The 24,635-nt window shown below is 48.7% G+C and overlaps 1 protein-coding gene across 1 annotated transcript; it reads right to left on the reverse strand.

Annotated features, from left to right (window-relative positions):
- Positions 1 to 211: 211 nt before the first annotated feature.
- On the reverse strand, positions 212 to 24,262 carry DERA (deoxyribose-phosphate aldolase). The gene is made up of 9 exons (XM_068124118.2): positions 24,119 to 24,262; positions 20,861 to 20,958; positions 20,238 to 20,385; positions 12,051 to 12,146; positions 11,602 to 11,736; positions 11,319 to 11,447; positions 1,093 to 1,205; positions 824 to 973; positions 212 to 556 (listed from the first exon to the last, which is right to left on the reverse strand). Exons 1-9 carry the CDS (start codon positions 24,147 to 24,149, stop codon positions 500 to 502), a joined length of 957 nt encoding a protein of 318 aa, XP_067980219.1. The 5' UTR covers positions 24,150 to 24,262; the 3' UTR covers positions 212 to 499.
- Between the last annotated feature and the right edge of the window lie 373 nt (positions 24,263 to 24,635).

Here is a 24,635-nt window from a genome sequence, read left to right on the forward strand (position 1 = left end):
AAAGCAGAACCAAACAAATGAGCAGCAGTGCCAGGGTAAGAGTATTTCACTTTTGAAAGGCTTTCCTTTCGTCGAGTATCGTTTCTCACAACGAGCAAACATCCAAAAACACGTGTCACACCCTAAACTACCATAGTTATTATTGTGTATAATGAAATATGTACCACAAGTATGGGTTGGGGCCACCTTATACAAACCAGGAGGAAGGAAGTTAGTCAACAGGAGTTTATTTAAATCCACGTCAGGAAACCAAATAATCAACCAATCAAATACATGTGCAAATCAAAATCATCAGATGCTTTATGTTATACAGCACTCGACGGGCGCATTGTCGATTTAGCAGACACCAGACGCAGTCCCATTTACCTCACATTCGGAAGTGCAATTCTACCGGAATGATAAAACATTTCTGACAAATGCCTGATCAGGATTTTTTTTTAAACCGACGAGGAGGATGTGCGGGTTTGATGTACGGCGGGCAGGCGCTTGTACGCGTCCATCATGCCATGGCAAAGTCTTGCGTAGCTGCGTAGCGACCCGTCACGTGCGTGAAGATCTGTCAGAAAGAGCCAGCAAACGTCCATAAACACATGTTTCCAATCAAAACAACGAAAGAGAGATTGCAGGAGACCAGGGTCTACGAACCTTGTCGATTGAGTCGATGGTACCTTTATCGGAGAGTTAGACAACATGGACACCAGTTAGTTAACAGGTTTTAGCCATGACCTCGTTATACCAATGGATCACAATTAACAGGACTCGACAGCATATGACAATCTTCCACAGGGAAACCAGAGAGGCCACTGGGACAATTGGGACCTACTTGCCGCTCGATGTCCAGCAGGAGGGAGCTTGCTCCTAAACGGAAAAGCTCTGGCTGCAGCCACTCCATTCCCAGCTCCTCGGCAATGAGCGTGAGCCAGCAGAGAGCGTCCTTCGCTGTCCGGATCCCACCCGCGGGCTTAAACCCGACCTGAAGGGAAAAGCAAAAATAACGACCGACCACGTCAAAACACCTGGCACGGGCACAACAAACACACCGTGTTCAAATGACACCAACAACATCTGCTTATGATGGGACACCGAATCCACCTTGAATCCTGTTCGCTGGTAATATTCCCAAATGGCTCTCGTCATAACCACACCTGCCGGGTAGGTAGCATTCACGGTTTCCTTCCCTGTGGAAGTCTTGATGAAGTCCGAGCCTGCGAAGGGAAAGCTAAATCCAGACAAGACCAAAGGATACTATGGAATTGAAGATGGAAGTGCAATTCAAATCTCACTTCCACTCTCACTTTCCCCCTTTCCACTTTGTTCCCTGACATCCTGCCCTTGCTCTTCCACGAGCCTCAATCATATATACAAACCAGAACGGCACTCGGAAGAGAGATAACTCGGTCGAGAGCATACCTCCACCAGGATGAACAGTTTACGTTTTGTATCCCACAGATAGGCCGGACCTGGATCTGAACTCAACCAAAATCGAAACGACTAGTCTTTGTCATCTACCCAACTTATCAGCATAGTTTTGTCATAACTTGACCACAACTTTTTGAAATATACTGCTGAATTGCCTTCAGAATGTATTCACACCGCGTGACTTTTTTCACATTTTGTTGTGTTACAGCCTGAATTTTAAATGGATTAAATTGAGATGTTTTGTCACTGATCTGCACAATATCCTACAATGTCAAAGTGGATTTTTTCCGAATTTTTTACAAAATAATTAAAAATGAAATATAGAAATATCTAATTTACATAAGTATTCAACCCCTGAGTTAATACTTAAAAGAAGCGCCTTTGGTAGTGATTACAGCTTCGGGTCTTCTTGGGTATGCCTGTATCAGCTTGGCACATCTTGATTTGGGGAGTTTCTCCAATTCTTCCTCGCAGATTTGTTCAAGCTCTGTCAAGTTGGATGGGGTGCATCAATGAACAGCAACCTTCAAGTCTTTCCACAGATTCTCAATGAGATTCCAGTCTGGGCTTTGGCTGGGCCACTCAAGGATTTTCACATTCTTGTTATGAAGCCATTCCAGTGTTGCTTTGGCTGTATGCTTGGGGTCATTGTCCTGTTGCAACATAAATGTTCGCCAAGGTCTAAGGTCTTTTGCACTCTGAAGCAGGTTCTCCTCAAGGATTTGCCTGTACAGTGGAACCTTGACTTACGAGTTTAATCCGTTCCGTGACCGAGCTCGTAACTCAAATTGCTCGTATCTCAAATCAAATTTCCCCATTGAAATGCATTGAAATGCTATTAATCCGTTCCAGCCCGCCAAAAACCACACCAATTTTTTTTTAAATATACAGTATATATAAAAATATCTCGCGCTTTATATTTCACCTGTATGCAGCATACAAGTTGGCAGGATGGCCTGGACTGGAGGTACGCACACTTGACTCTAAACGGTCCAGCCTGGGTTTGAATCCCGACCCAGCTATAACCTGTTATGGGTGAATCACAGGCAGGGTGATTCATCAATGGGTGTACCGCTAAACTGGGCGCCCCGTTTGCGTCCCATTAGTTGTTGGATGTTAAGGATCTCACCGTGTTTTCCACAAAGAGAAGGCGAGCTATCGCCGGCACTCTGAACAAGTTGACGGCAGAGATACTGTACTTGCACGGCATGATAACCACGTGTCGCACGATCTCTTGTCATGGTCCACAAGATTATCACAGAGAGGTGCAGCTTCCAGCGTTTCGAGATCTGATCCAGGCCTATCCAACGAGACCGGTCCCAGCGTTCTAGGCCTGGTGGTTGTCTCAGACGGACCCGACAACGGCAGTGTTCATTTTAACTCGATTCGATTCGAGCGCCGACGTGCCGGCGAACAAAACCGGTCATATCTTTTGAACGCGTGGCTCGATTTTTACAAAATAAACTTTTTCTTGAAGGTCTGAACCGTGCGCTCAAAACGATACCGAGTTTGACCCTGAGAGAGCCGTTTTGCGCCGGCAAAGGCGCCTTGTGTGACGTGAGGACCACGTCGTGCTGCATAGATTATCATAAATTATCATATCATTATCGGCGGCGTTATATATCATTAGCGCTATACGACAGAGATACTGTACGTGCACGTCAAGATAACCACGTGACCGGAGCCCACCTGGCGGCGGAAACTCAAAATAACCGAAATGCGTAAACTAAAATGCAGCGCTATACGATAGAGATACTGTACGTACACGGCAAGATAACCACGTGACCAGAACCCACCTGGCGGCAAAACTCAAAATAACCGAAATGCGTAAACTAAAATGCAGCGCTATACGATAGAGATACTGTACGTACACGGCAAGATAACCACGTGACCAGAACCCACCTAATTGTTACAGACACGACTTTGATGTTAAGGTGGGCCGAGCGGAATGGCCGTCGTGTCCGCACAAATTACCCGATTGTACTCGAACGTCGACGAAGCCGCGCTACGCTGGCTCAATAGGAAAGAGAAGACACCCGGCTGGGTTATAATGACACAATACGACACCAGGGGTTCAGTTCTCAAGACCTCCGGAGGAGGTTATATTAAGGCGGAAGGTTAGATTACAACTACAAGAGGTACATCATAGGAAGACAGGCACTTAGACACAACCTTATATTATTCCCGACAGACCACAGAGAAACAGGACAAAAACTGACTCACACGGGGATTGATGACAAGGAAAGCGGGTATTCGATGGCCAGCACAAGGTGCACCTTGTGCTCAGGGACAGGATGGCGCGGCCCAAAAGATGCAGGAGGTCTCTCAGCGCTCGAGGTGGCGTCTTGTCGTCTCAAGCTGGGGGCGCATCTGACGTCACGTCCGGCAAGCGGCTGCGTATATCCGGCGGGGAGTGACACGCCCTCGGCTCGTTAGCTCCGCCCAGATGGAATCGGTCCGCCCTTCTTATTGGGTGCGGGGGGGGTTTACCAGGCTCCGCCCTTGACGAGGAGCTGACAGCCAGCCCCTTCGTGGTAACCCCGTGGGGCGCATGGATAATGGCGGCTAACCGAGCCGGAGGGAGGACGCACACTCCCCGCGCGCGCCGTTGTTGTAGTTGTTGTTGTAGCTGTAGTTGTTGTTGTTGTTGTTGTAGCTGTAGTTGTTGTTGTTGTTGCTGTAGTTGTTGTTGTTGTTGTTGTAGCTGTAGTTGTTGTTGTTGTTGTTGTAGCTGTAGTTGTTGTTGTTGTTGTTGTTTGGGGAAGAAGATGGGAGGAGGTATGGGAAGGTCCTAAACTCACTACTGGTGCCATATAATCACATTCTGGTGCAACGAAGAGTCATAATTAATGGAAACGAGGCCTTAACTGACATAGATTAAGAATAACTAGGAAGATGTCCGAAAGTTGTCTACGTGTGGTGCGGTGGACCTGGGCACGACATTTAATGGGGGAATAAGGGGAAGGTCGGCTCTACTGATTGTTATTTACATGCAATGGGACTAGGGAATGGGGGACTGGGGAAAGTTGGGGAGTATTGGAGAAAATAGGGGAATATTTACAAGCGGATATGGAGGCCAAATTCCATATTCGCAACATTGCACCCTTCTCTACCCTCGGGGCGTCCCGACCCGATAAATTTTTACCTACTTTAGTGTGGCACGCAATGTAGTTCCCTCTACTATTAACTCTACCCTGAGTGCGACAGTTTTACAGATATTCACAAATGAGTAAATATGTCCCCCTGCGACGTTGCACCCTTCTCCTCACAGAAACACACCCACAGGATAACCGAATCCGGAAAGAATTCTCAAACTAAACATACAGCCGGTAGGGAGCATTATTTACAAGACTATGCTGCTATTTACACTACGATCCAGGACCTGTTTTTGGAGGAACACATGCAGATGTTATGCATAGAGAGAGCGCGCTTGCCAGCATCGATACACCAACCCACGAGTGCTCTGTGGCCGACGGCCTTTAATAACGTGCAGAGCACCCTTCCCGAGCATCAAAAGCACCACCCCACCACCAATCGGTGCAGTCACCATTGTTCATTGGAATAAAAATAAATTCGACAACCCCTAACCCTGCAGGTGTCTCTTGCTCTTCTTGTGGTGCACTTGGTGTTAATTAACAGTGGTTCACCTTTATGGCATAGGTGCCACGTTGACCCATAGGTCCTTCCACGGGTGGTGCTTGGCCGCAAAAGAGCTGCGGTCCATTGTGGGTGGCCACAAACATTGCGGTCCATATGGTGTATCGATCCAGGCAGCCAACAGCGAAAGTGCAGGCCCACAACTGCGTAGCCAGCACCTCTCTCTCCTCTCTCTCTACCCCAAAGCCAGATCCTCGGAGGTGGGAGACAAAAGAAGGAACAAGTGAGTAAGGTGGTAAGGGCGCAAAAGTGCACGCAATATAAGGTAATGCACACTGGGGGCACATGGGAACCAGGTGAGACAGGTACGTTCCTATCGTACGCCCCCCCCCCCCCCACCAGGTAACCTACATGGCCCCTCCCTTACCCCTTACTGTATCCACAAAACACAACACTACCCATAAACATCTACTTTACAAATCGACAAACATCCCTACTGTCTTCCCCGTTCCTCCCATAAACCAAATTCGTCTTCTCTCCCTCCTAACCAATCAAATTTGCCATTTTCAACTCTCATCAAAATTTGCCATCTCCAACTCAACATCATAATTTGCCATTACCAATTCATCATCAGTCCCTCCTAGGGAGGGAGAGATGGAATCACCCCAATGTCTCATCCACGTCGTGATGCGTCTCACAAATCCACACAGCGATTCATCTCCTGCAACAAAACAAAGAAAACACAGGTGTGGAGTCATCATCATCACCACAGGTAAGTGGCTGCGTATGGTGCGACAGGTTCATCAATCCTAACTATCTCCTAAATGACTTTAACAACTTTACACTACCCGGGGTCTCTCTCCGGCCAAACCATTGGCCCTCTTACACTATGGGTTCTAAAAACCAATTCCCATTGGCCAAACTGTGGTGCTCTTCAATTTGGGGTCTCACTCCCCCGATTCATCTCCCGGTGCCCTCGCACAATTTCTGGGCTGCGGCGTGTACCTCTCCCAGTGGGTCTACCCACCTGCACACCTCCACCACTGCAGTTGCCTCCGAGCTTACCTGCTCCTTGCCCTAACCTAACTACCTGGGGAAGGCCCTCTGGCACTCTCCCCACTCGGTGCCCTCTCTGGCACTGGGCTGCCCGATCCACACCCGGGATCCTCAGGCACCCACTCACAACTACCGGCTCCCAGAGCCCACCTGCGGCCTCACCTGGCCGACATCCTCACAGTGGTGGAGTGCCCAACCAACTACACACACTAACAGGCTACACGCCCAGCCATTTCCACAACACTAATGCACCCATCCACAACACCATTCTGCAACCGCACCACAAATGCCAATATCCAACCACAATTTACCTGTACCCTCTACCTAACACTTACACTACCCGCCCCGGGTACTCGTGAAAGGGGTCCACTCTTCCCCCATCCACACCTTCGCACCATGCACACCACTCCGTACCACTCACTCCAACTCTCTCCACACACCTGTACCTGCACACCTGTGCTCTCACACCTGGTGCCACCTGCACCCTTCTCTCCCCAAGCGCATTCGCGCTGATCCACACACTCACTACTCACACACTGCTCCACACACCTGTCCAGTTGCACACCTGTGCAATCACACCTGTTCCATCCTCACACACACACGGCATCATCTCATCTAACTACTCCCTTCTGAAACTTGCGCTTCCCAGTCGTCCCTTTAAACTATTGCGCTCCCTCGTCATTATCATCCATACTAATCTACCTGCGTCCCCACTACAGGTATCAGTCACTAACTAATCTTAACGTCACCTAATGTCATCTTCTAGGGCCCTATCAATATAACCTAACCCACCCGGGCTAGTTTTCACTGCCATACACCCCATAAACTATTGCTCCTTTGCCCCACACCTGTGAGGGATGGTGGATTTGCCATCCCACCACATCGGGGGTCTCTCACTACCAATTTCGCTCGTCCAAATCCAACAAATTAAAAATTTGCCAATCACTACCCATCATCTGCCAATCACTACTGCCAATCCCTTGCCAATCACCAAATTTTGTTTTTCTCCAATTTTGGGTCCAAAACACTAACCTCATCACCCAGTCGACTCACTAATACCTCTCGGTGCGCCAATCCCTGTCCAAAGCCCGGCTTCGTAAAGCCAAGCAATGGATGCTGGTTGTTTTGTGCCAGCGGCTGGATGCGTCCGGCACTCGGTGCAGGGAAGGAGGTTTACCCGGGCCGAGATCCCACGCACCATCTCGGCACGGAGCCATCCAATGCCCCGATCTCGACCTGCCGGCACGTCTCACCAAAAAGTGGTCGCCATGACGACCCTTTCTATCGGGCTGCCAGCTCCGCCTAGTGGAGCCTGGACGCGGCCGTTCAAAGCGAGGCCCGGCACGCACCGAGGGCCTGCTTCGGCTAAAAGTCGCTCTAACCTCTAACCCGTGTAACGTCGATGCTTCACCTGGACGCTTACACCCCGCAGCCCGTTCCTTGCTCACACATCCAGCCGTGCCCATGCTCCTCGTACCTTTCCTTACACACCCAGGTACACTCATTCCACTCACAGCCTTGGTCACACACCTGACCACCGAACACTTTGGCACACATTCGTCGCTCGCACACCTCACCAATACACCTCTTCGCGCCCCCTCCTCGGTCACCTCCTCTGTGACAATCACAGGTGTGCTCTCATTCGCACACCCAACCACGTGCCTCACCACCAACTCCAGCGTGCATTCCCACTCACGCTCTACCATTCCAGGTGTGCATCCTTCCATCCCAGGTGTACATCCTCGCTCACCTGTCACAACTAACTCACGCTCCATGTCACTCTCACTACTTTCACCTCCATTCCTGACAGCGCACTCACCCTTACTCTTGACAGCACACTCTTTCCTCATGCACCTGTCCGTCACACACCTTTCTCGCGCACACTCTCCCGTTACACCCTCTGTAACACTCACCACAGCTGTGCATTCTTCCTTGCCTTTGACAGCGCACTCTTTCCCCATGCACCTGTCCGTCACACACCTTCCTCGCGCACACTCTCCCGTTACACCCTCTGTAACACTTACCACACCGCGCTTCCATGTGCTCCCTCGCACACGCGCTACGACCGACTCACTCTCGCCAGCACCCTCACTACTCCTTGGCACGCACTTTTTCCTCACACACCCCAGAGTCGGACTTTCTCGCACACCTCCTCTTTCGCACACCAGACCTGTCGCACACTTCACCAACGGCCTCTCACGAACACCCGGGTCCATCTCGACCCCCAAGCTCCTTAAATCCCCTGGCGCATCATACGCACGACCATATTGGTCACCACTTACACCGGGTCCTCTTCCTCTTCGCTTCTCCTCCATCACCTGCGAATCCCTCATCCGGTTAATGAGCACATCATCACGATCCAAACACAGACTTTGGACCAATTCTTTTATCTCCTCTTTTATCTCTTTCTTATCCCCTCTCCGTCGCTTCTTAATTTCGCTCATCCCTTCTTCCACTTCTTCTAATTTGTGCTTCACCTCTTTTATTCCCCGGTACGTCTCCTCAAGCTCGTCCTCCAAGGCTACCTTGACCGTTTCCAGGTGCGTCCTCACCTGCCGGTCCTTCGTCTCCATTACCTCTATCACCTCGTCCAACCTCGTTGTCAGTCCCTCACGTACCATCTGACATTCCCTCTTCGTCGCTATCAAGTCGTTTTTTATGTCGTTTTGTGTCGCTTTTAAACCTCCTAATACCGCAGTGTTCCTTTGAACCTGCTCCACTAACTCCGTTTGTCCCACCGTCAGCTGCTCCACCTCCTGCGTCAGGTCCTCTATGCCCCCTTGTAACTTTACAGTCCCCTTTCTCACCTCCTTCTCCATGTGCTCCTTACAGTGCCTCACCTCCTCGCGCACTCCTCCGACCTCCTCACTCACTCCTCTTCTGATCTCCTCTCCCATCACTTGCATCTCCTGCCCAGATGCCACCCTCATCTGCTCCATTTCCTCCCTGTGAGCATCCAGTTTGGTTTCTACCCCCATTCTGACCCCCTCTATCTGCTGCTCCATTTGTTTAACTTCCCTTTCCGCTTGGTCCCTCATGTCCCTCAATTTGCCTTCCATACTGTTTTCTAACCCCTCTAACCCATTTTTCACTCCCTCTATTTGATTCTCTTGAGCGGCCATTCTGTTTTCTACCCCCGTTAACCCATGTTTCACTCCCTCTATCTGATTCTCTTGAGCGGCCATTCTGTTTTCTACCCCCGTTAACCCATTCTTTACTTCTTTTATCCCGTTGTCTAACCCCTCAAATTTCTTTTCTAATCCCTCACCGGTACCCCTCATTTGGCCCTCCAATCGCTCACCCTGAGCATCCATCCGGTTTCCCAACCGCTCACCCAATCGCTCATTATTAGCCCTCGTTTCCTCCCTCATTTTCTCGCTATTCTGGGCCATAAGGGCCTTCATTTGTATGAAAAAAAGGCCCCAATCCATCGGGGGCGCTGCCACGGTCGCTGGCGCGGTGATCAGCGAGGCGCCATTTTGCGCGCCCGCTTCTTCGTGCGTGACGGCGCTATTTTGCGAACCTGCCGCCCTCACTGCTTCGCTCTCCTCCTGTCCCTCATTTTGGTCCTGGATCGACCCTACCTCACTCTCCCCTACCGGACCCCAGCCGTCTTGATCCGCCATAGCGCGACTTGCAAAATTCGAGTTTCGTAAAACAAAACAAATTTCGGCCGCTCCAAATTTTGACCAAATTTTTTTTTTTTTTTTCTCTATTCGTTTTTTTTTCAAAATTTGGTCGGGCCTCGAATCTCACTCCCGACACGGCAAGATAACCACGTGACCGGGTGGCGAAAGCTCGTAACTCGGATCTCGGCTCGCATCTCAAAGCAATAAACTGCCAGAGTGACGGCTCGTATCTCGAAAAACTCGTAAGTTGGGGCACTCGTAAGTCGAGGTTCCACTGTATTTGGCTCCATTCATTGTTCCCTCTAGCCTTATAAGTCTTCCAATCCCAGCCACTGAAAAGCATCCCCATTGCATGATGCTGCCACCACCATGCTTCACGGTAGGGATGGTGTTATATGGGTAACGAGCTGTGCTCGGTTTCGGGCAGACGCAGCCGTTTGCATTCAGGCCAAAGAGTTTGATTTTCGTCTCATTAGACCACAGAATATTTTTCCTCATGCTCTCAGTCTTTCACATGCTTTTTTGCAAGCTCCAGGTGTGCGGTCATATGCCTTTTCATCAGGAGTGGCTTCCGTCTGGCCACTCTCACATAAAGCCTAGATTTGTGAGTTGCTGCAGAGACTGTTATTCTTCCCACAGCTTCTACCATCTTAGCCAAGAAACTCTGTAGTTATTTCAGAGTGCTCATTGGGTTATTGGTCACCTCCCTTACCAAGGTCCTTCTTGCCCGGTCGCTCAGTTTGGTCAGAAGGCCAGCTCTTGGAAGAGTCTGGGTAGTTCCATATTCTTTCCAATTACTAATGATGGAGCTCACTGTGCTTTTGGCAAGTTTTAACACCAGAATACCCTTCCCCAGATATATGTATCCTCACAATTCTATCTCAGAGTTCTACAGACAGTTCCTTGGACTTCATGGTAGAGTTTCTGCTCTGACATGCACTGTCATGTGGGACCTTATATAGAAAGGTGCGTTTCTTTCTAAATCATGTCCAACCAATTGAATTGGACACAGGTGGACTCCAAACAGGTTGTAGAGATATCTCAAGGATTATCAAAGGAAAATGGATGTACCCGAGCTCAATTTGGAGTGTCATAACAATGGGGTTGAATACTTAGTGACCGAAGACATTTTCGCTTTTCATTTTTAATAACTTTGTAATAAATTCTAAAAATGAATTCCACTTTGAGATTATGGGGTATAAGTGTAGATCAGTAACAAAAATATCTTAATTTAATCCATTTTAAATTCAGGCTGTAACAACAAAATGTGAAAAACGTCAAGGGCTGTGAATACTTTCTGAAGGCACTGTATGTATTGTTTTGGCTCCATCTCTCAATGGTGAAGAATCACTTTAAATTACTTGCATCTGGATCTTTGCCAAAATCCAATAAATTCGTCCTTGTCACACACCTAAACTGTCCAGCAAGTTTCGTCCGAATCCGTCCACAAATTTTTCAGATATTCTGTTCACAGACAAACAGACAGGGGTGCAAACAAAACTTCTGGCCATCTTTGGTGGTGGAGGTAATAAAGTAAAACAGAATCTCAAAAGTCTCTATTGTATGCACAAGGCTACCCAACGTAGAAGTTTGGAGTGTAGGTTTCGTTTTCCTTACCAGCCATCATGGCCACCAGGCTGGCACGGTACACATTTGTCAGTGAGCCCAGTTCTCCGACTGCCAAGATGGTCTTCATATGGGCCTCACCGCATGCCTGCCGACATGTACGCAGTTCCTGGTACAGCTCTGCACGCAGGTTGAGCGAAGAGACGGGAAGATGAATGCCACAAATAATGGCCCAGAGCAAGCAAGCCTTGTTTCTTTCCACATTTAAATTCCCCCTCAATCAGAAAGTAGTCCAATGATAATGTTTCCCACAATTCGAAGCATATTCCCTCACCGTCCCACTTCGCGCTAAGCACGAGTGTCCGGTTCACCACAATGTCGATTTCTTTTGCTCCCGCTGCTATGGCTTGTCGTATCTCCTCAACTCGGCTACACAGGCCTGTCTGTCCCGAGGGAAATCCAGCGGCAACTGAGGAAGGAATAGACCTTTCTCTTAGAACCATTTCCTCATCCACACAGGTTTGCACATTGTAGATCTCTATGACATTCCACTTCCAGACACAAAAAACAATTGGGAATATTGTCCCTCAAATGCAAAATAATGCATTAGGAAAGATAAATCAAAACAGGAACTAAATGCTGAATAAGTCAAGAATGTAAAAAAAGATTGGCAAACAGATTTTGTATTATATGTCTGTCTTTCGAAATAATATTTAATTATTGAAACACCAATCAAAAACATCAAACATCCAAGCTCCAAAACATCGTTGAAGGGATTCCCACCAGAGGCCACGGGAATGTCACAGCCGATGGATTTCAACGTCCCTACCGCATCGGCCACACGGGAAGGGTATACACAAACTGCAGCTACAGTCAACTCTGTGGAGGGAAGAGGCAAAAATAAGGTGAGATGAATTACTAAAAGGGTATTTAGTGTTACGGGGTCCTCTGCAATCTTCTGGTCTCGGTAACCCCCGAACCCCGAGAGGAACCCCGGCAGAAAGATATAGATGTTATTCCATGTCGAAATCAATCACTACTGAAACCATCCATGAAATCCTCAAAGGAAACAATCCAAATCAATAAGGAAACCACACCAATGGTCATCAACAAAAGAATATATTAAAAATCACACGGGAATAATACAATACAATACTGTTACGGTCCGCGGATTAGATGTTATTTACCGAGCGGTGGTATTGCCGCGACCTAACAGTTCCCCCGATTCTTCCCCAACTCACCCGATTCACCCAGACGTTGGCCAAATCGCGCTATGCCAAATCAATGATAGAAAGGACACGACGACTGGGAAAGAGGAAACGACGCAAGGGGTACAGTTCTCAAGGCCTCCGGAGGAGGGTATAATTACAGTGGTGGAGAAAAGGGGTAGATTACAAGGCAGTGAGGTAAAGACACAGGAGAGATGGGCACTTAATTACCGTCTTATCTTATCCCAGACAGACCACAGACAAACGGAACAAGGCAGACTTACACAGGGATTGATGGCAGGAAGGGACAGGTAGGTCGATAGCACAAGGTGCACCTTGGCTCGGGGACAGGATAAAGCACGGTCCAGAAGATGCGGGGAGGTGTCACAGCGCTCGGAGGGGACGTCTTGCTTTCTCTCAGCTCGGCGCGCATCTGACGTCACCTCCCTCTCCCTGCGCATGCTCAGCGGGGAGTCACACGCCCTCGGCTGGTTGGTTCCGCCCCACTGGGGCCGGTCCGCCGCTTCCATTGGGTGCAGGGGTTACCGGGCTCCGCCCTTGACGAGGAGCTGACAGGGAGCCCCTATTTGGTAACCCCGTCGAGCACATGTTCGATGGCGGCTCGTTGGGAAGGCCCGGTGCCCTCCCAACACCCCTACCAACCAAGCCGGAGTGAGGACGCGCACTCCCTGCGCTCGTTGTTGTTGTTGTTGTTGTTGTTGTTGTTAAACTGTGAGGAAGAGCTGCGGGGAGGTATTGGGAGGTCCTAAACTTCGGCTGGTTGGTTCCGTGAGTGTTGTTTACAGAAAATGGGACGAGGGAATGGGGGATTGGGGAGAGTTGGGAAGTATTGAGGAAATAGGGGAATATTTACAAGCGGATATGGATGGATGCAAATCCCATATCCGCAACATTGCACCCTTCTCGACCTCGGTGCGTCCCGACCCGATAAATTTTTACCTACTTTAGTGTGGCACTCAGATGTAGTTCCCTCTACTATTAACTCAACCCTGAGTGCGACAGTTTTACAGATGTTCACAAATGAGTAAATATGTCCCCCTGCGACGTTGCACCCTTCTCCTAACAGAAACACACCCACAAGATAACCGAATCGCGGAAGCATCCTCAAACTAAACACACAGCCGGTAGGGAGCATCATTTATACAAGACTACACTGATATTTACACTACGATCCAGGACCTGTTCTTTGAGGAACACATGCAGATGTTATGCATAGGGAGAGCACGCATGCCAGCATCGATACACCAACCCACTAGTGCCCTGTGGCCCTACGGCCTTTAATAATGTGCAGAGCACCCCGTCCAAGCACCAAAAGCACCACCCCATTACGCACAGTCAGCACCATCCGGTGCACCAATAAAGTGTTCATAAAAATGCACAATTAAGTGTCCATGGTCACCGGTGGTGTCGCAGCCGGCCGATGTTCTGCCGCTGGTCTTGCCTTCATGGAGTGCACTTGGCCTTCTGGCTTCTTTAGAAATAAAGAAAGGCGCCAACCGCGTCCATTTCTTAATTGTGGCCGTCAGGGGGGCCAACTAAAAGTGGTTCACCTGTATGGCATAGGTGCCACGTTGACCCAGAGGTCCATCCACGGGTGGTGCTTGACCGCAAAAGAACTGCGGTCCATTGTGGGCGGCCACAAAAATTGCGGTCCATATGGTGTATCGATCCAGGCAGCAAGCAGCAGGAGTACAGGCCCACAACTGCGGAGCCAGCACCTCTCTCTCCTCTCTCTCTGCCCCAAAGCCAGATCCTCGGAGGTGGGAGACAAAAGAAGACGAGTGAGTAAGGTGGTAAGGGCGCAAAAGTGCATGCAATACAAGGTAATGCACACTGGGGGCACATGGGAACCAGGTGAGACAGGTACGTTCCTACCGTACGCCCCCCCCCCCCCACCAGGTAACCTACATTGCCCCTCCCTTACCCCTTACTGTATCCACAAAACACAACACTACCCATAAACATCTACTTTACACATCAACAAACGTCCCTACTGTCTTCCCCGTTCCTCCCATAAACCAAATTCATCTTCTCTCCCTCCTAACCAATCAAATTTGCCATTTCCAACTCTCATCAAAATTTGCCATCTCCAACTCAACATCAAAATTTGCCATCTCCAACTGAACATCAAAATCTGCCATCACCAATTCATCATCAGTCCCTCCTAAGGAGGGAGAGATGGAATCACCCCAATGTCTCATCCACGTCGTGATGCGTCTCACAAATCCAAACAGCAATTCTCCTTTCCTGCAACACAAAACAAAGAAAACACAGGTGTGGAGTCATCAGCATCACCTCAGGTAAGTGGCTGCGTATGGTGCGACAGGTTCATCAATCCTAACTATTTCCTAAATGACTTTAACAACTTTACATTACCCGGGGTCTTTCCCTGCCAATCCATTGGCCAACTTACACTATGGGTTCTAAAAACCAATTCCCATTGACCAAACTGTGGTGCTTCTCAATTTGGGGTCTCACTCCCCCGATTCATCTCCCGGTGCCCTTGCACAATTTCTGGGCTGAGACGTGTAGCTCTCCCAGCAGGTCTACCCACCTGCACACCTCCACCACTGCAGTTGCCACCCGAGCTTACCTAGCTCCTCACCCTAACCTAACTAACTGGGGAAGGCCCCTCCTGGCTCTGTCACCCCACTCGGTGCCCTCTGGCACTGGGCTACCCAGGTCCGTCCTCCGGATCCTCGGGCCCCATCCACAACAACTACTACCGGCTCCCAGAGCCCACCTGCGGCCTCACCTGGCCGACATCCTCACAGTGGTGGAGTGCCCAAACCAACTACACACACTAACAGGCTACACGCCCAGCCATTTCCACAACACTAATGCACCCATCCAAACATCATTCTTCCACCCGCACCACAGATGCCAATATTCAACCACAATTTACCTATACCCTCTACCTAACATTTACACTACCCGCCCCGGGTATTCGTGATGGGGGTCCATCCTTCCCCCATCCACACCTTCGCACCATGCACACCACTCCGTACCACTTACTCCAACTCTCTCCACACCACTCATTCTCTGCTCCATATATTCCACACACCTGTACTTGCACACCTGTGCTCTCATACTTGGTGCCGCCTGCACCCTTCTCTCCCCCAAGCGCATTCGCGCTGATCCACAACACTCACTACTCACCATGACACTCATCCGCAATGCTCTCTCATTCATCACTTGTACACTCACACACACCTCGGAGCATTGCCTCACCAATGCCTCATTTGAAGCTGCTCACCAGCACTTCCATTCATACTGCATCATCTGCTCTGTCTACTCCCTTCTAAAACTCGCGCTCCTCCGTCTTCCCTTACACTCAGCGCTCCCACGTCATTATCAAACACGAAGCTACTACGTCCCCACTACAGGTACCAAGTCTCCTACTTAAATCTTGTCACCTATAGTCACCTCTAGTCCCTATCAATGTAACCAAGCCCTCCCTGGCTCGGTTGTCATAGCCACCCCATAAACTATTGCGCATTTGCCCCCTTCATGGGAAGGGTGGCAGGGATGCCACCCTTACCCACCGGGCATTCCACCTTCGTCCTCACCCCAACCGTTGCCCTTACACACACAGTCAAATTGCGCCAGGTACGCTCGTAGATCACTCTTGCCGTCATACGGCGCGAGTGGGACCTTGTGGGACCACCTCGTATGTGAGTCGTTGCCCGCCTGCCGGACCCCATGCGTCGCCCCTTGCGGGGTCAGCGCGGGGCCGAACCGGCCGGGCCCCCACAGTACATTACCCCCAAGGGGCTCCCGTGCCTCCCCTGTCCCTCTAAAAACTACCCCTGTTGGTGTCGATGCATGGGTCACGCTTCCGCAACCCGCTACCCATTCCATACCACCACAACCTGGCTCACTCACACCTCGCACCTCTCCCATCACCGGACCCTCTTGCTCGCACCCTCATTCCATACACTCCGGACCAGCCATACACCTCACTCGTGGCTTCTCACGAACATCCGGGTCCATCTCGACCCCCAAGCTTATTAAATCACCTGGCGCATCATACGCATGACCATATTGGTCACCACTTACACCGGGTCCTCTTCCTCTTCGCTTCTCCTCCATCACCTGCGAATCCCTCATCCGGTTAATGAGCACATCATCACGATCCGAACACAGACTTTGGACCAATTCTTTTACTTCCTCTTTTATCTCTGTCTTATCCTCTCTCCGTCGCTTCTTAATTTCGCTCACCCCTTCTTCCACTTCTTCTAATTTCTGCTTCACCTCCTTCATCTCCTCGTGCGCCCCCTTAAGTTCTTCCTCTAACTCCACCTTATTTTTTTCTATGTGCTCCCGCACCTCCCGCTCTTTAACCTCCATCACCTCTACCACCTTGTTCATTTTCCTCGTCAGGTCCTCATGTACCGTCTGACACTCTTTTTTAATTACCCCTACGTCCTTTTTCATCTCCTTCTGTGTTGATTTTAAACCCTCTATTACCGCTGTGTTCTTCTTTACCTGGTCCCCCAACTCCTTTTGTCCCACTGTCAGCTGTTCTACTCCCAGCGTCAACTCCTCTATACCACCTTGCAATTTTACAGTCCCCTTTCTCACCTCCTTCTCCATGCGCTCCTTACAGTGCCTCACCTCCTCGCGCACTCCTCCGACCTCCACACTCACACCTCTTCTGATCTCCTCTCCCATCACTTGCATCTCCTGCCCAGATGCCACCCTCATCTGCTCCATTTCCTCCCTGTGAGCATCCAATTTAGTTTCTACCCCCATTCTGACCCCCTCTATCTGCTGCCCCATTTGTTTAACTTCCCTTTCCGCTTGGTCCCTCATGTCCCTCAATTTGCCTTCTATACTGTTTTCTAACCCCTCTAACCCCGTTTTCATCCCTTCCATTTGATTCTCTTGAGCGGCCATTCTGTTTTCTACCCCCGTTAACCCATGTTTCACCCCTTCTATTTGATTCTCTTGAGCGGCCATTCTGTTTTCTACCCCCGTTAACCCATGTTTCACCCCTTCTATCCCATTGTCTAACCCCTCAATTTTATTGTCTAATCCCTCTAATTTAGCTTCTAGCCGTTCCCCCATTTCTCCCATTTGCCCCCCATTTCGCTCCCCAATCGCTTACTATCAGCCCTCACTCCGTCCCTCATTACTCCCATCATTCTGCTTTCCATTTCTTCGCCATTCTTGTCCATAAGGGCCTTCATTTGTATATAAAAAAAAGGTTCAAATCCACCAGCGGCGCTGCTACGGTCGCGGGCGCGGTCGCCGTAGCCATGTGCGAGGCGCCATTTTGCGCGCCCGTAACCTCGTGCGCGAGGACGCCATTTTGCGAACCTGCCGCCCTCACTGCTTCGTTCTCCTCATGTCCCTCAATTTGGTCCTGGATCGACCCTGCCTCACTCTCCTCTACCGGAACCCAGCCGTCTTGATCTCCCATAGCGCGACTTTCAAAATTCTGGTTTTTGTAAAACAAAATCAAATTTCGGTGACTTGTAATTTTGAGCGCGTTAAGCGCGCTTCGGGTCCGTATCTCACTCCCGACACCAGTTGTTACGGTCCGCGGATTAGATGTTATTTACCGAGCGGTGGTGTTGCCGCGACCTAACAGTTCCCCCGATTCTTCCCCAACTCACCCGATTCACCCAGACGTTGGCCAAATCGCACTATGCCAAATCAATGATAGAAAGGACACGACGACTGGGAAAGAGGAAACGACGCAAGGGGTACAGTTCTCAAGACCTCCGGAGGAGGGTATAATTACAGTGGTGGAGAAAAGGGGTAGATTACAAGGCAGTGAGGTAAAGACACAGGAGAGATGGGCACTTAATTACCGTCTTATCTTATCCCAGACAGACCACAGACAAACGGAACAAGGCAGACTTACACAGGGATTGATGGCAGGAAGGGACAGGTAGGTCGATAGCACAAGGTGCACCTTGGCTCGGGGACAGGATAAAGCACGGTCCAGAAGATGCGGGGAGGTGTCACAGCGCTCGGAGGGGACGTCTTGCTTTCTCTCAGCTCGGCGCGCATCTGACGTCACCTCCCTCTCCCTGCGCATGCTCAGCGGGGAGTCACACGCCCTCGGCTGGTTGGTTCCGCCCCATTGGGGCTGGTCCGCCGCTTCCATTGGGTGCGGGGGTTACCGGGCTCCGCCCTTGACGAGGAGCTGACAGGGAGCCCCTATTTGGTAACCCCGTCGAGCACATGTTCGATGGCGGCTCGTTGGGAAGGCCTGGTGCCCTCCCAACACCCCTACCAACCAAGCCGGAGTGAGGACGCGCACTCCCTGCGCTCGTTGTTGTTGTTGTTGTCGTTGTCGTTGTTGTTGTTGTTGAACTGTGAGGAAGAGCTGCGGGGAGGTATTGGGAGGTCCTAAACTTCCTAACGGTGCCATACAATCACATTCTGGTGCAACGAAGGGTCAGAATTAATGGAAACGAGTCCTTAACTGACATAGACTAAGAATAACTAGCAAGATGTCCTATAGTTGTCTTACATGAGATGCGGTGAACCTGGGCATGACATTTAATGGGGGAAATAGGGGGAGGTCGGGTCTACAGAGTGTTGTTTACAGAAAATGGGACTAGGGAATGGGGGATTGGGGAGAGTTGGGAAGTATTGAGGAAATAGGGGAATATTTACAAGCGGATATGGATGGATGCAAATCCCATATCCGCAACAATACAATTCAATAAATATCTTAAGATGGTACCACGTTATCTAGTAACGTAACCCCAAACTTATGGCCCTCGCAGGAAATGGAACCGAGCCCTCCGCAATGTCTCTATACCCCTCCAAGGCGAAGTTGATGCGCTCCGGCGATCGTTGAACCAATGTCCGCTCCAGAGCAACCGAGGCGTAGACGGCCGAAGCGACACAGAAGTCACGTGGTCCAACACACAGCACTCGCGGTAGAAAGGGAAATCTCCAGAGGCGCGCGTTTACACCTTTGCCGTTCAATCGGCGAACCGCAGGGCAATCTTCAGACGCCGCTTTATTGCACAGCCGTCCCCGGCAAACCACCGGAGGATAAGCCCACCCGACACGACAAAAACCTGTTCCGCTGAAGGTAGCGCGCGGGACGAAATGGCGGAAGGCTCTCACTCGAGCCGCGGCCTTGAGACGAAGATTCTCCGGAATTTCACCCTTGTACCTGGCTTCGCAGGCTTTTCCACAACTCCGGTGATAACACCGATGGCCCGAGATTCCTTGGAAGGACTCAAAGTTCACTCGCCATGTACGCTTGACCAGGCTAGGTACGGAGCTTTTTCAGCACGCCTTTCCCTCCTCACGACTACTTCTTCTTCCCTCTTTTCGATTCCGGGTCACGATCCGATTTCCTGTCTCATTTTTATCATGAGCGCTTTTAACATTTTAACCACAATAACCATTTCCCTTAAACAACAATACCCATAATACTTAGAACCCACAATAATAATAATAACAGCAATAATAATAATACGTGCCGAATCCGTAACATTAGCCATACTACCAAATCAAAACAAGAGAGGTGATAACGGTTTTGTTATCTGAATGTTATCAAGTCTCGCCTGTCCCCGAAGGGAGGGACAGGAGAGGGAATAAAGGTCCGATACAATCAACCATCGTCGAGGTTTTATACATCATGATGAATCTTACAAGAATCATTACAATGTACAAAATGACAGACGGACGGACGGACGGACGCACGCACGCGTATGAGCAAGAGGTATGAACAAGTGGTTTTATTATCAAAATGAAGCAATGCTACCTTTGTGTGACAAGCCTAAGGCGTCCAGGAGGTCTTGCCGAACTGGGCGCTTGGCTTTGCAGCACAAGCGCCGGACGTTGCTCGGCCCGTCGTCGCCTGACAGAGTAGTCAAGTCGATGAGCGTCACGGCCCGTAGCTGCCAGGCCACCTGAAGGTGGAACGTACAAGAAGAAAATACACTTGTACAGCGGCACAGAGGTAAGTAGTTTGCTGTATGCCCTTTTATTGGCTGTAAAGAAAATAAATGCAAAACACAATTTAAGAATGTCACCACAAAACAGAGAAAACACCATGCAAAAAGAGCTGCCACATACATCGTTGCACTTGAGAATAAAGTACAAACACGAACGACACTCTGTAGAGCGCATACCTCCGCCAGGCTGAACAGTTACATTTTGTATCCCACTGATTCGGCCGGATCTGAATCTGGACCTCAACCAAAATCTAAGACAGAGGTGAAAACATAACCTCCGTACACCTGTGGTGGCGGTGGTAATTAACAGAGTAGTAGCCCAAGACCATGTTCCATTTCACCAAATTCCCTGCAATTCAGCACACAAAGCACAGCAATTCCATATTTGCTTTTTGATAGATCAGACTATGTTCCAGATGAATTATCTCACCTGCCATTGTTTTTTGAGGGAACGACTCGACAAAATCTCCTGTGCTCGTCGATTCGCTCCAGGAAGATTCACACGAACCTGCTCCAGCCAGCCCTGGTCTGCAGGAATTATGGGGAGTTACGTGACTGAGATTTATAAAGTATAACATGTCCAACATAAAAATTGTACAAATATATGCATACAAGTTAGCGTAACCTTGTTACAAAGCCAAGTACAGGTATGTAATAGTAATGGAGGCCCATACTCTTGACAAAGCTTTGAGGAGCATTCACTAGTCAATACACTTTTCAAAGCTAGAAACAATACTGGACAGATCTCCACTCTTTAAAAGTCAGATATTTAAAATAACCCCTCCCATACTCATTTTTTTCAACAATCTTTAAAACTTTTATTACGGTTTAGCCCATAGGGCAAAGCCGTCGAGAACAGTGTTTGTCCGTCCGTATGTATGTCCCCTCAAACGTATACCAATCAGAGCTGAGGATCTGGTCACATGACAGGGTGATGTGATTACGTCTGATGTCATTACGGCGGTACGGCGGCTGACTCTCCACAGCCCGCTATTTTGATTTATATGCCGTTTAAGCCAAACATATTGTCGAACCTGTCATATATCACAATCGCCATGCTCTACCTTTACGTTTTTCATTCAGTGTGAAACACAAACAAACCGATTGTTAAAATGACCATCAAATATCGAAAGCATCGGCGTTACGTCTCTTCCAACAAAACGGTACGTATCCAGCCCTTGTGGGGTATATAGATTACAGTAGATCTTCCCTCAGTTCTACAAGTAAAACTTACCTCACGGATGTCGGGATTCATCCAAATTTATTTGTTTAATGTTATAAACAGCATTAGCGACTGTTAAAAAAAAGCGAATCATGTGTGTTTGTGGTTTATAATGTTGCGGATACGTTGCGGATATGGGATTTGGCCTCCATCCATATCCGCTTGTAAATATTCCCCTATTTCCCCAATACTCCCCAACTATCCCCAATCCCCCATTCCCTAGTCCCATTGTCTGTAAACAACACTCTGTAGCCCCGACCTTCCCCTTTTTCCCCCATTAAATGTCGTACCCAGGTTCACCGCATCTCACGTAGACAACTATAGGACATCTTGCTAGTTATTCTTAGTCTATGTCAGTTAAGGACTCGTTTCCATTAATTCTGACTTCGTTGCACCAGAATGTGATTGTATGGCACCAGTAGTAAGTTTAGGACCTCCCAATACCTCCCCGCATCTCTTCCTCATGAAGCAACAACACCAACAACAACAACAGCGGCGCGGGGAGTGCGCGTCCTCACTCCGGCTTGGTTAGCCGCCATTGACCATGTGCTCCGACGGGGTTACCACTCAGGGGCTCACTGTCAGCTCCTCGTCAAGGGCGGAGCCCGGTAACCCCCCGCACCCAATAAGAAGCGGCGGACCGATTCCATCTGGGGCGGAGCTAACGAGCCGTGGGCGTGTCACTCCCCGCTGGACATGCGCAGGAAGACGGAGGTGACGTCAGATGCGCCTCAGCTACGAAGAAGAAAGGACGCCACCTCCTAGCGCTGAGAGATACCTCCCGCATCTCTGGACCGGACCGAGTCGATTCTGCCCCTGAGCCAAGGTGCACCTTGAGCCATCGACTACCTGCCCTTCCTTGCCATCAATCCCTGTGTGAGTCAGTCTTGTCCCGTTTGTCTGTGGTCTGTCGGGGCTAAGATAAGACCGTGTCTAAGTGCCCACCTTTCTGTGCTGTACCTCTTGTGCCGTGTAATCTAAACGTTCTGCATACCCCATATTATATCCTCCTCCGGAGGTCTTGAGAACTGTACCCCTGGTGTCGTGGCATTTAACCCAGCCGTTGTGTCCTTTCCTTCATTGATTTAGCATAGCGCGATTCGGCCAACGTTCGAGTGTAATCGGGTAACTTGTGCGAACACGGCGGCCATTCCGCTCGGTCAAGCAACATCTAAGTCGTGTCCGTAACAATATGCATACAAGTTAGCGTAACCTTGTTACAAAGCCAAGTACAGGTATGTAATAGTAATGGAGGCCCATACTCTTGACAGAGCTTTGAGGAGCATTCACTAGTCAATACACTTTTCAAAGCTAGAAACAATACTGGACAGATCTCCACTCTTTAAAAGTCAGATATTTAAAATAACCCCTCCCATACTCATTTTTTTCAACAATCTTTAAAACTTTTATTACGGTTTAGCCCATAGGGCAAAGCCGTCGAGAACAGTGTTTGTCCGTCCGTATGTATGTATGTCCCCTCAAACGTATACCAATCAGAGCTGAGGATCTGGTCACATGACAGGGTGATGTGATTACGTCTGATGTCATTACGGCGGTACGGCGGCTGACTCTCCACAGCCCGCTATTTTGATTTATATGCCGTTTAAGCCAAACATATTGTCGAACCTGTCATATATCACAATCGCCATGTTCTACCTTTACGTTTTTCATTCAGTGTGAAACACAAACAAACCGATTGTTAAAATGACCATCAAATATCGAAAGCATCGGCGTTACGTCTCTTCCAACAAAACGGTACGTATCCAGCCCTTGTGGGGTATATAGATTACAGTAGATCTTCCCTCAGTTCTACAAGTAAAACTTACCTCACGGATGTCGGGATTCATCCAAATTTATTTGTTTAATGTTATGAACAGCATTAGCGACTGTTAAAAAAAAGCGAATCATGTGTGTTTGTGGTTTATAATATATTACAAGTCCGGCTACGTCGCTGTTAGACTTTCGGTCTTGTTTTATTTCAATGGAATTATATATTTGACACTGCAGAACACAAATCGCCTTATTGGCACATTCAAAACCCTTCCCTTTAACAAGACTGGGACAAAATATTCCTGCATTTTACATCATCTCGACCAATCAAATTTGCAGCTCACAGACCCCGCCCATGTGTTTTTCTAACGTTTGCGCGGGGTAAGGTGTTCTATGAACTCTCTAATTGACTTCGTGATTGGGAATACCAGACGAATTTCGATAGAAAATGCCAAAACATTTAAATTGTTTAAAACAGAATATTTTTTAAATTACAAACAGCTTCCAATATCCCTTCCTTAAACACAAACATTCAAATCTGATGTTAAAGTGTGAAAATTATATAAATCCGTTTATGTTATGGGGATTATTGTTGTAAAACGACGTTATAAAAAGGGAAACTTTATTTTTTTTTACCGGTACTTAAAAAAACTCCATAAAAATGATCCACATAAAAATAACGTGAGAATAACGTACCCAGGGCCATGCCAGCATTGCGATTTACCATACTCAAATCCTGTATATGCACAACCAATTAATCGCTCTTTCCAAGTTCCAACCTGAAGGCTCAAACCATGGACTTTAACCAGCTGTGTAAATATCGCGAGATTACGCTTCTGTATAAGAACAGATTTAAATGTCACTTAAATTTACTGGATTATTATACGCAGCACACATTGGCATTCGATGTTCAATTTCAAATACATTTACACAACACAAGGAGAAAAACAACATAAAATATATCGTTAAAGGCTCCACCGTCGTCTACACCGCTAAAGAAATAAAACATATAGGAGAGCAATTTGAAAACAGGATTTTGAGTTATAATCAAGCAAATAGATATTTTAAAATAAAGAGGAGAAAATTCCAGTCGCTGGTTTACCGCCCTCGACTTTTCGTCAATATGAATCACATTTAAAATAAAATCGTCCATCGGACAAATTATAAATATATCAATTCCAAATCATTGATTCGATTTAAGTTTTAAATTGCA

Source organism: Myxine glutinosa, chromosome 8 (genome assembly GCF_964187855.1).
Source record: "Myxine glutinosa chromosome 8, kmMyxGlut1.1, whole genome shotgun sequence".
In the NCBI taxonomy this organism is placed as follows: domain Eukaryota; kingdom Metazoa; phylum Chordata; class Myxini; order Myxiniformes; family Myxinidae; genus Myxine; species Myxine glutinosa.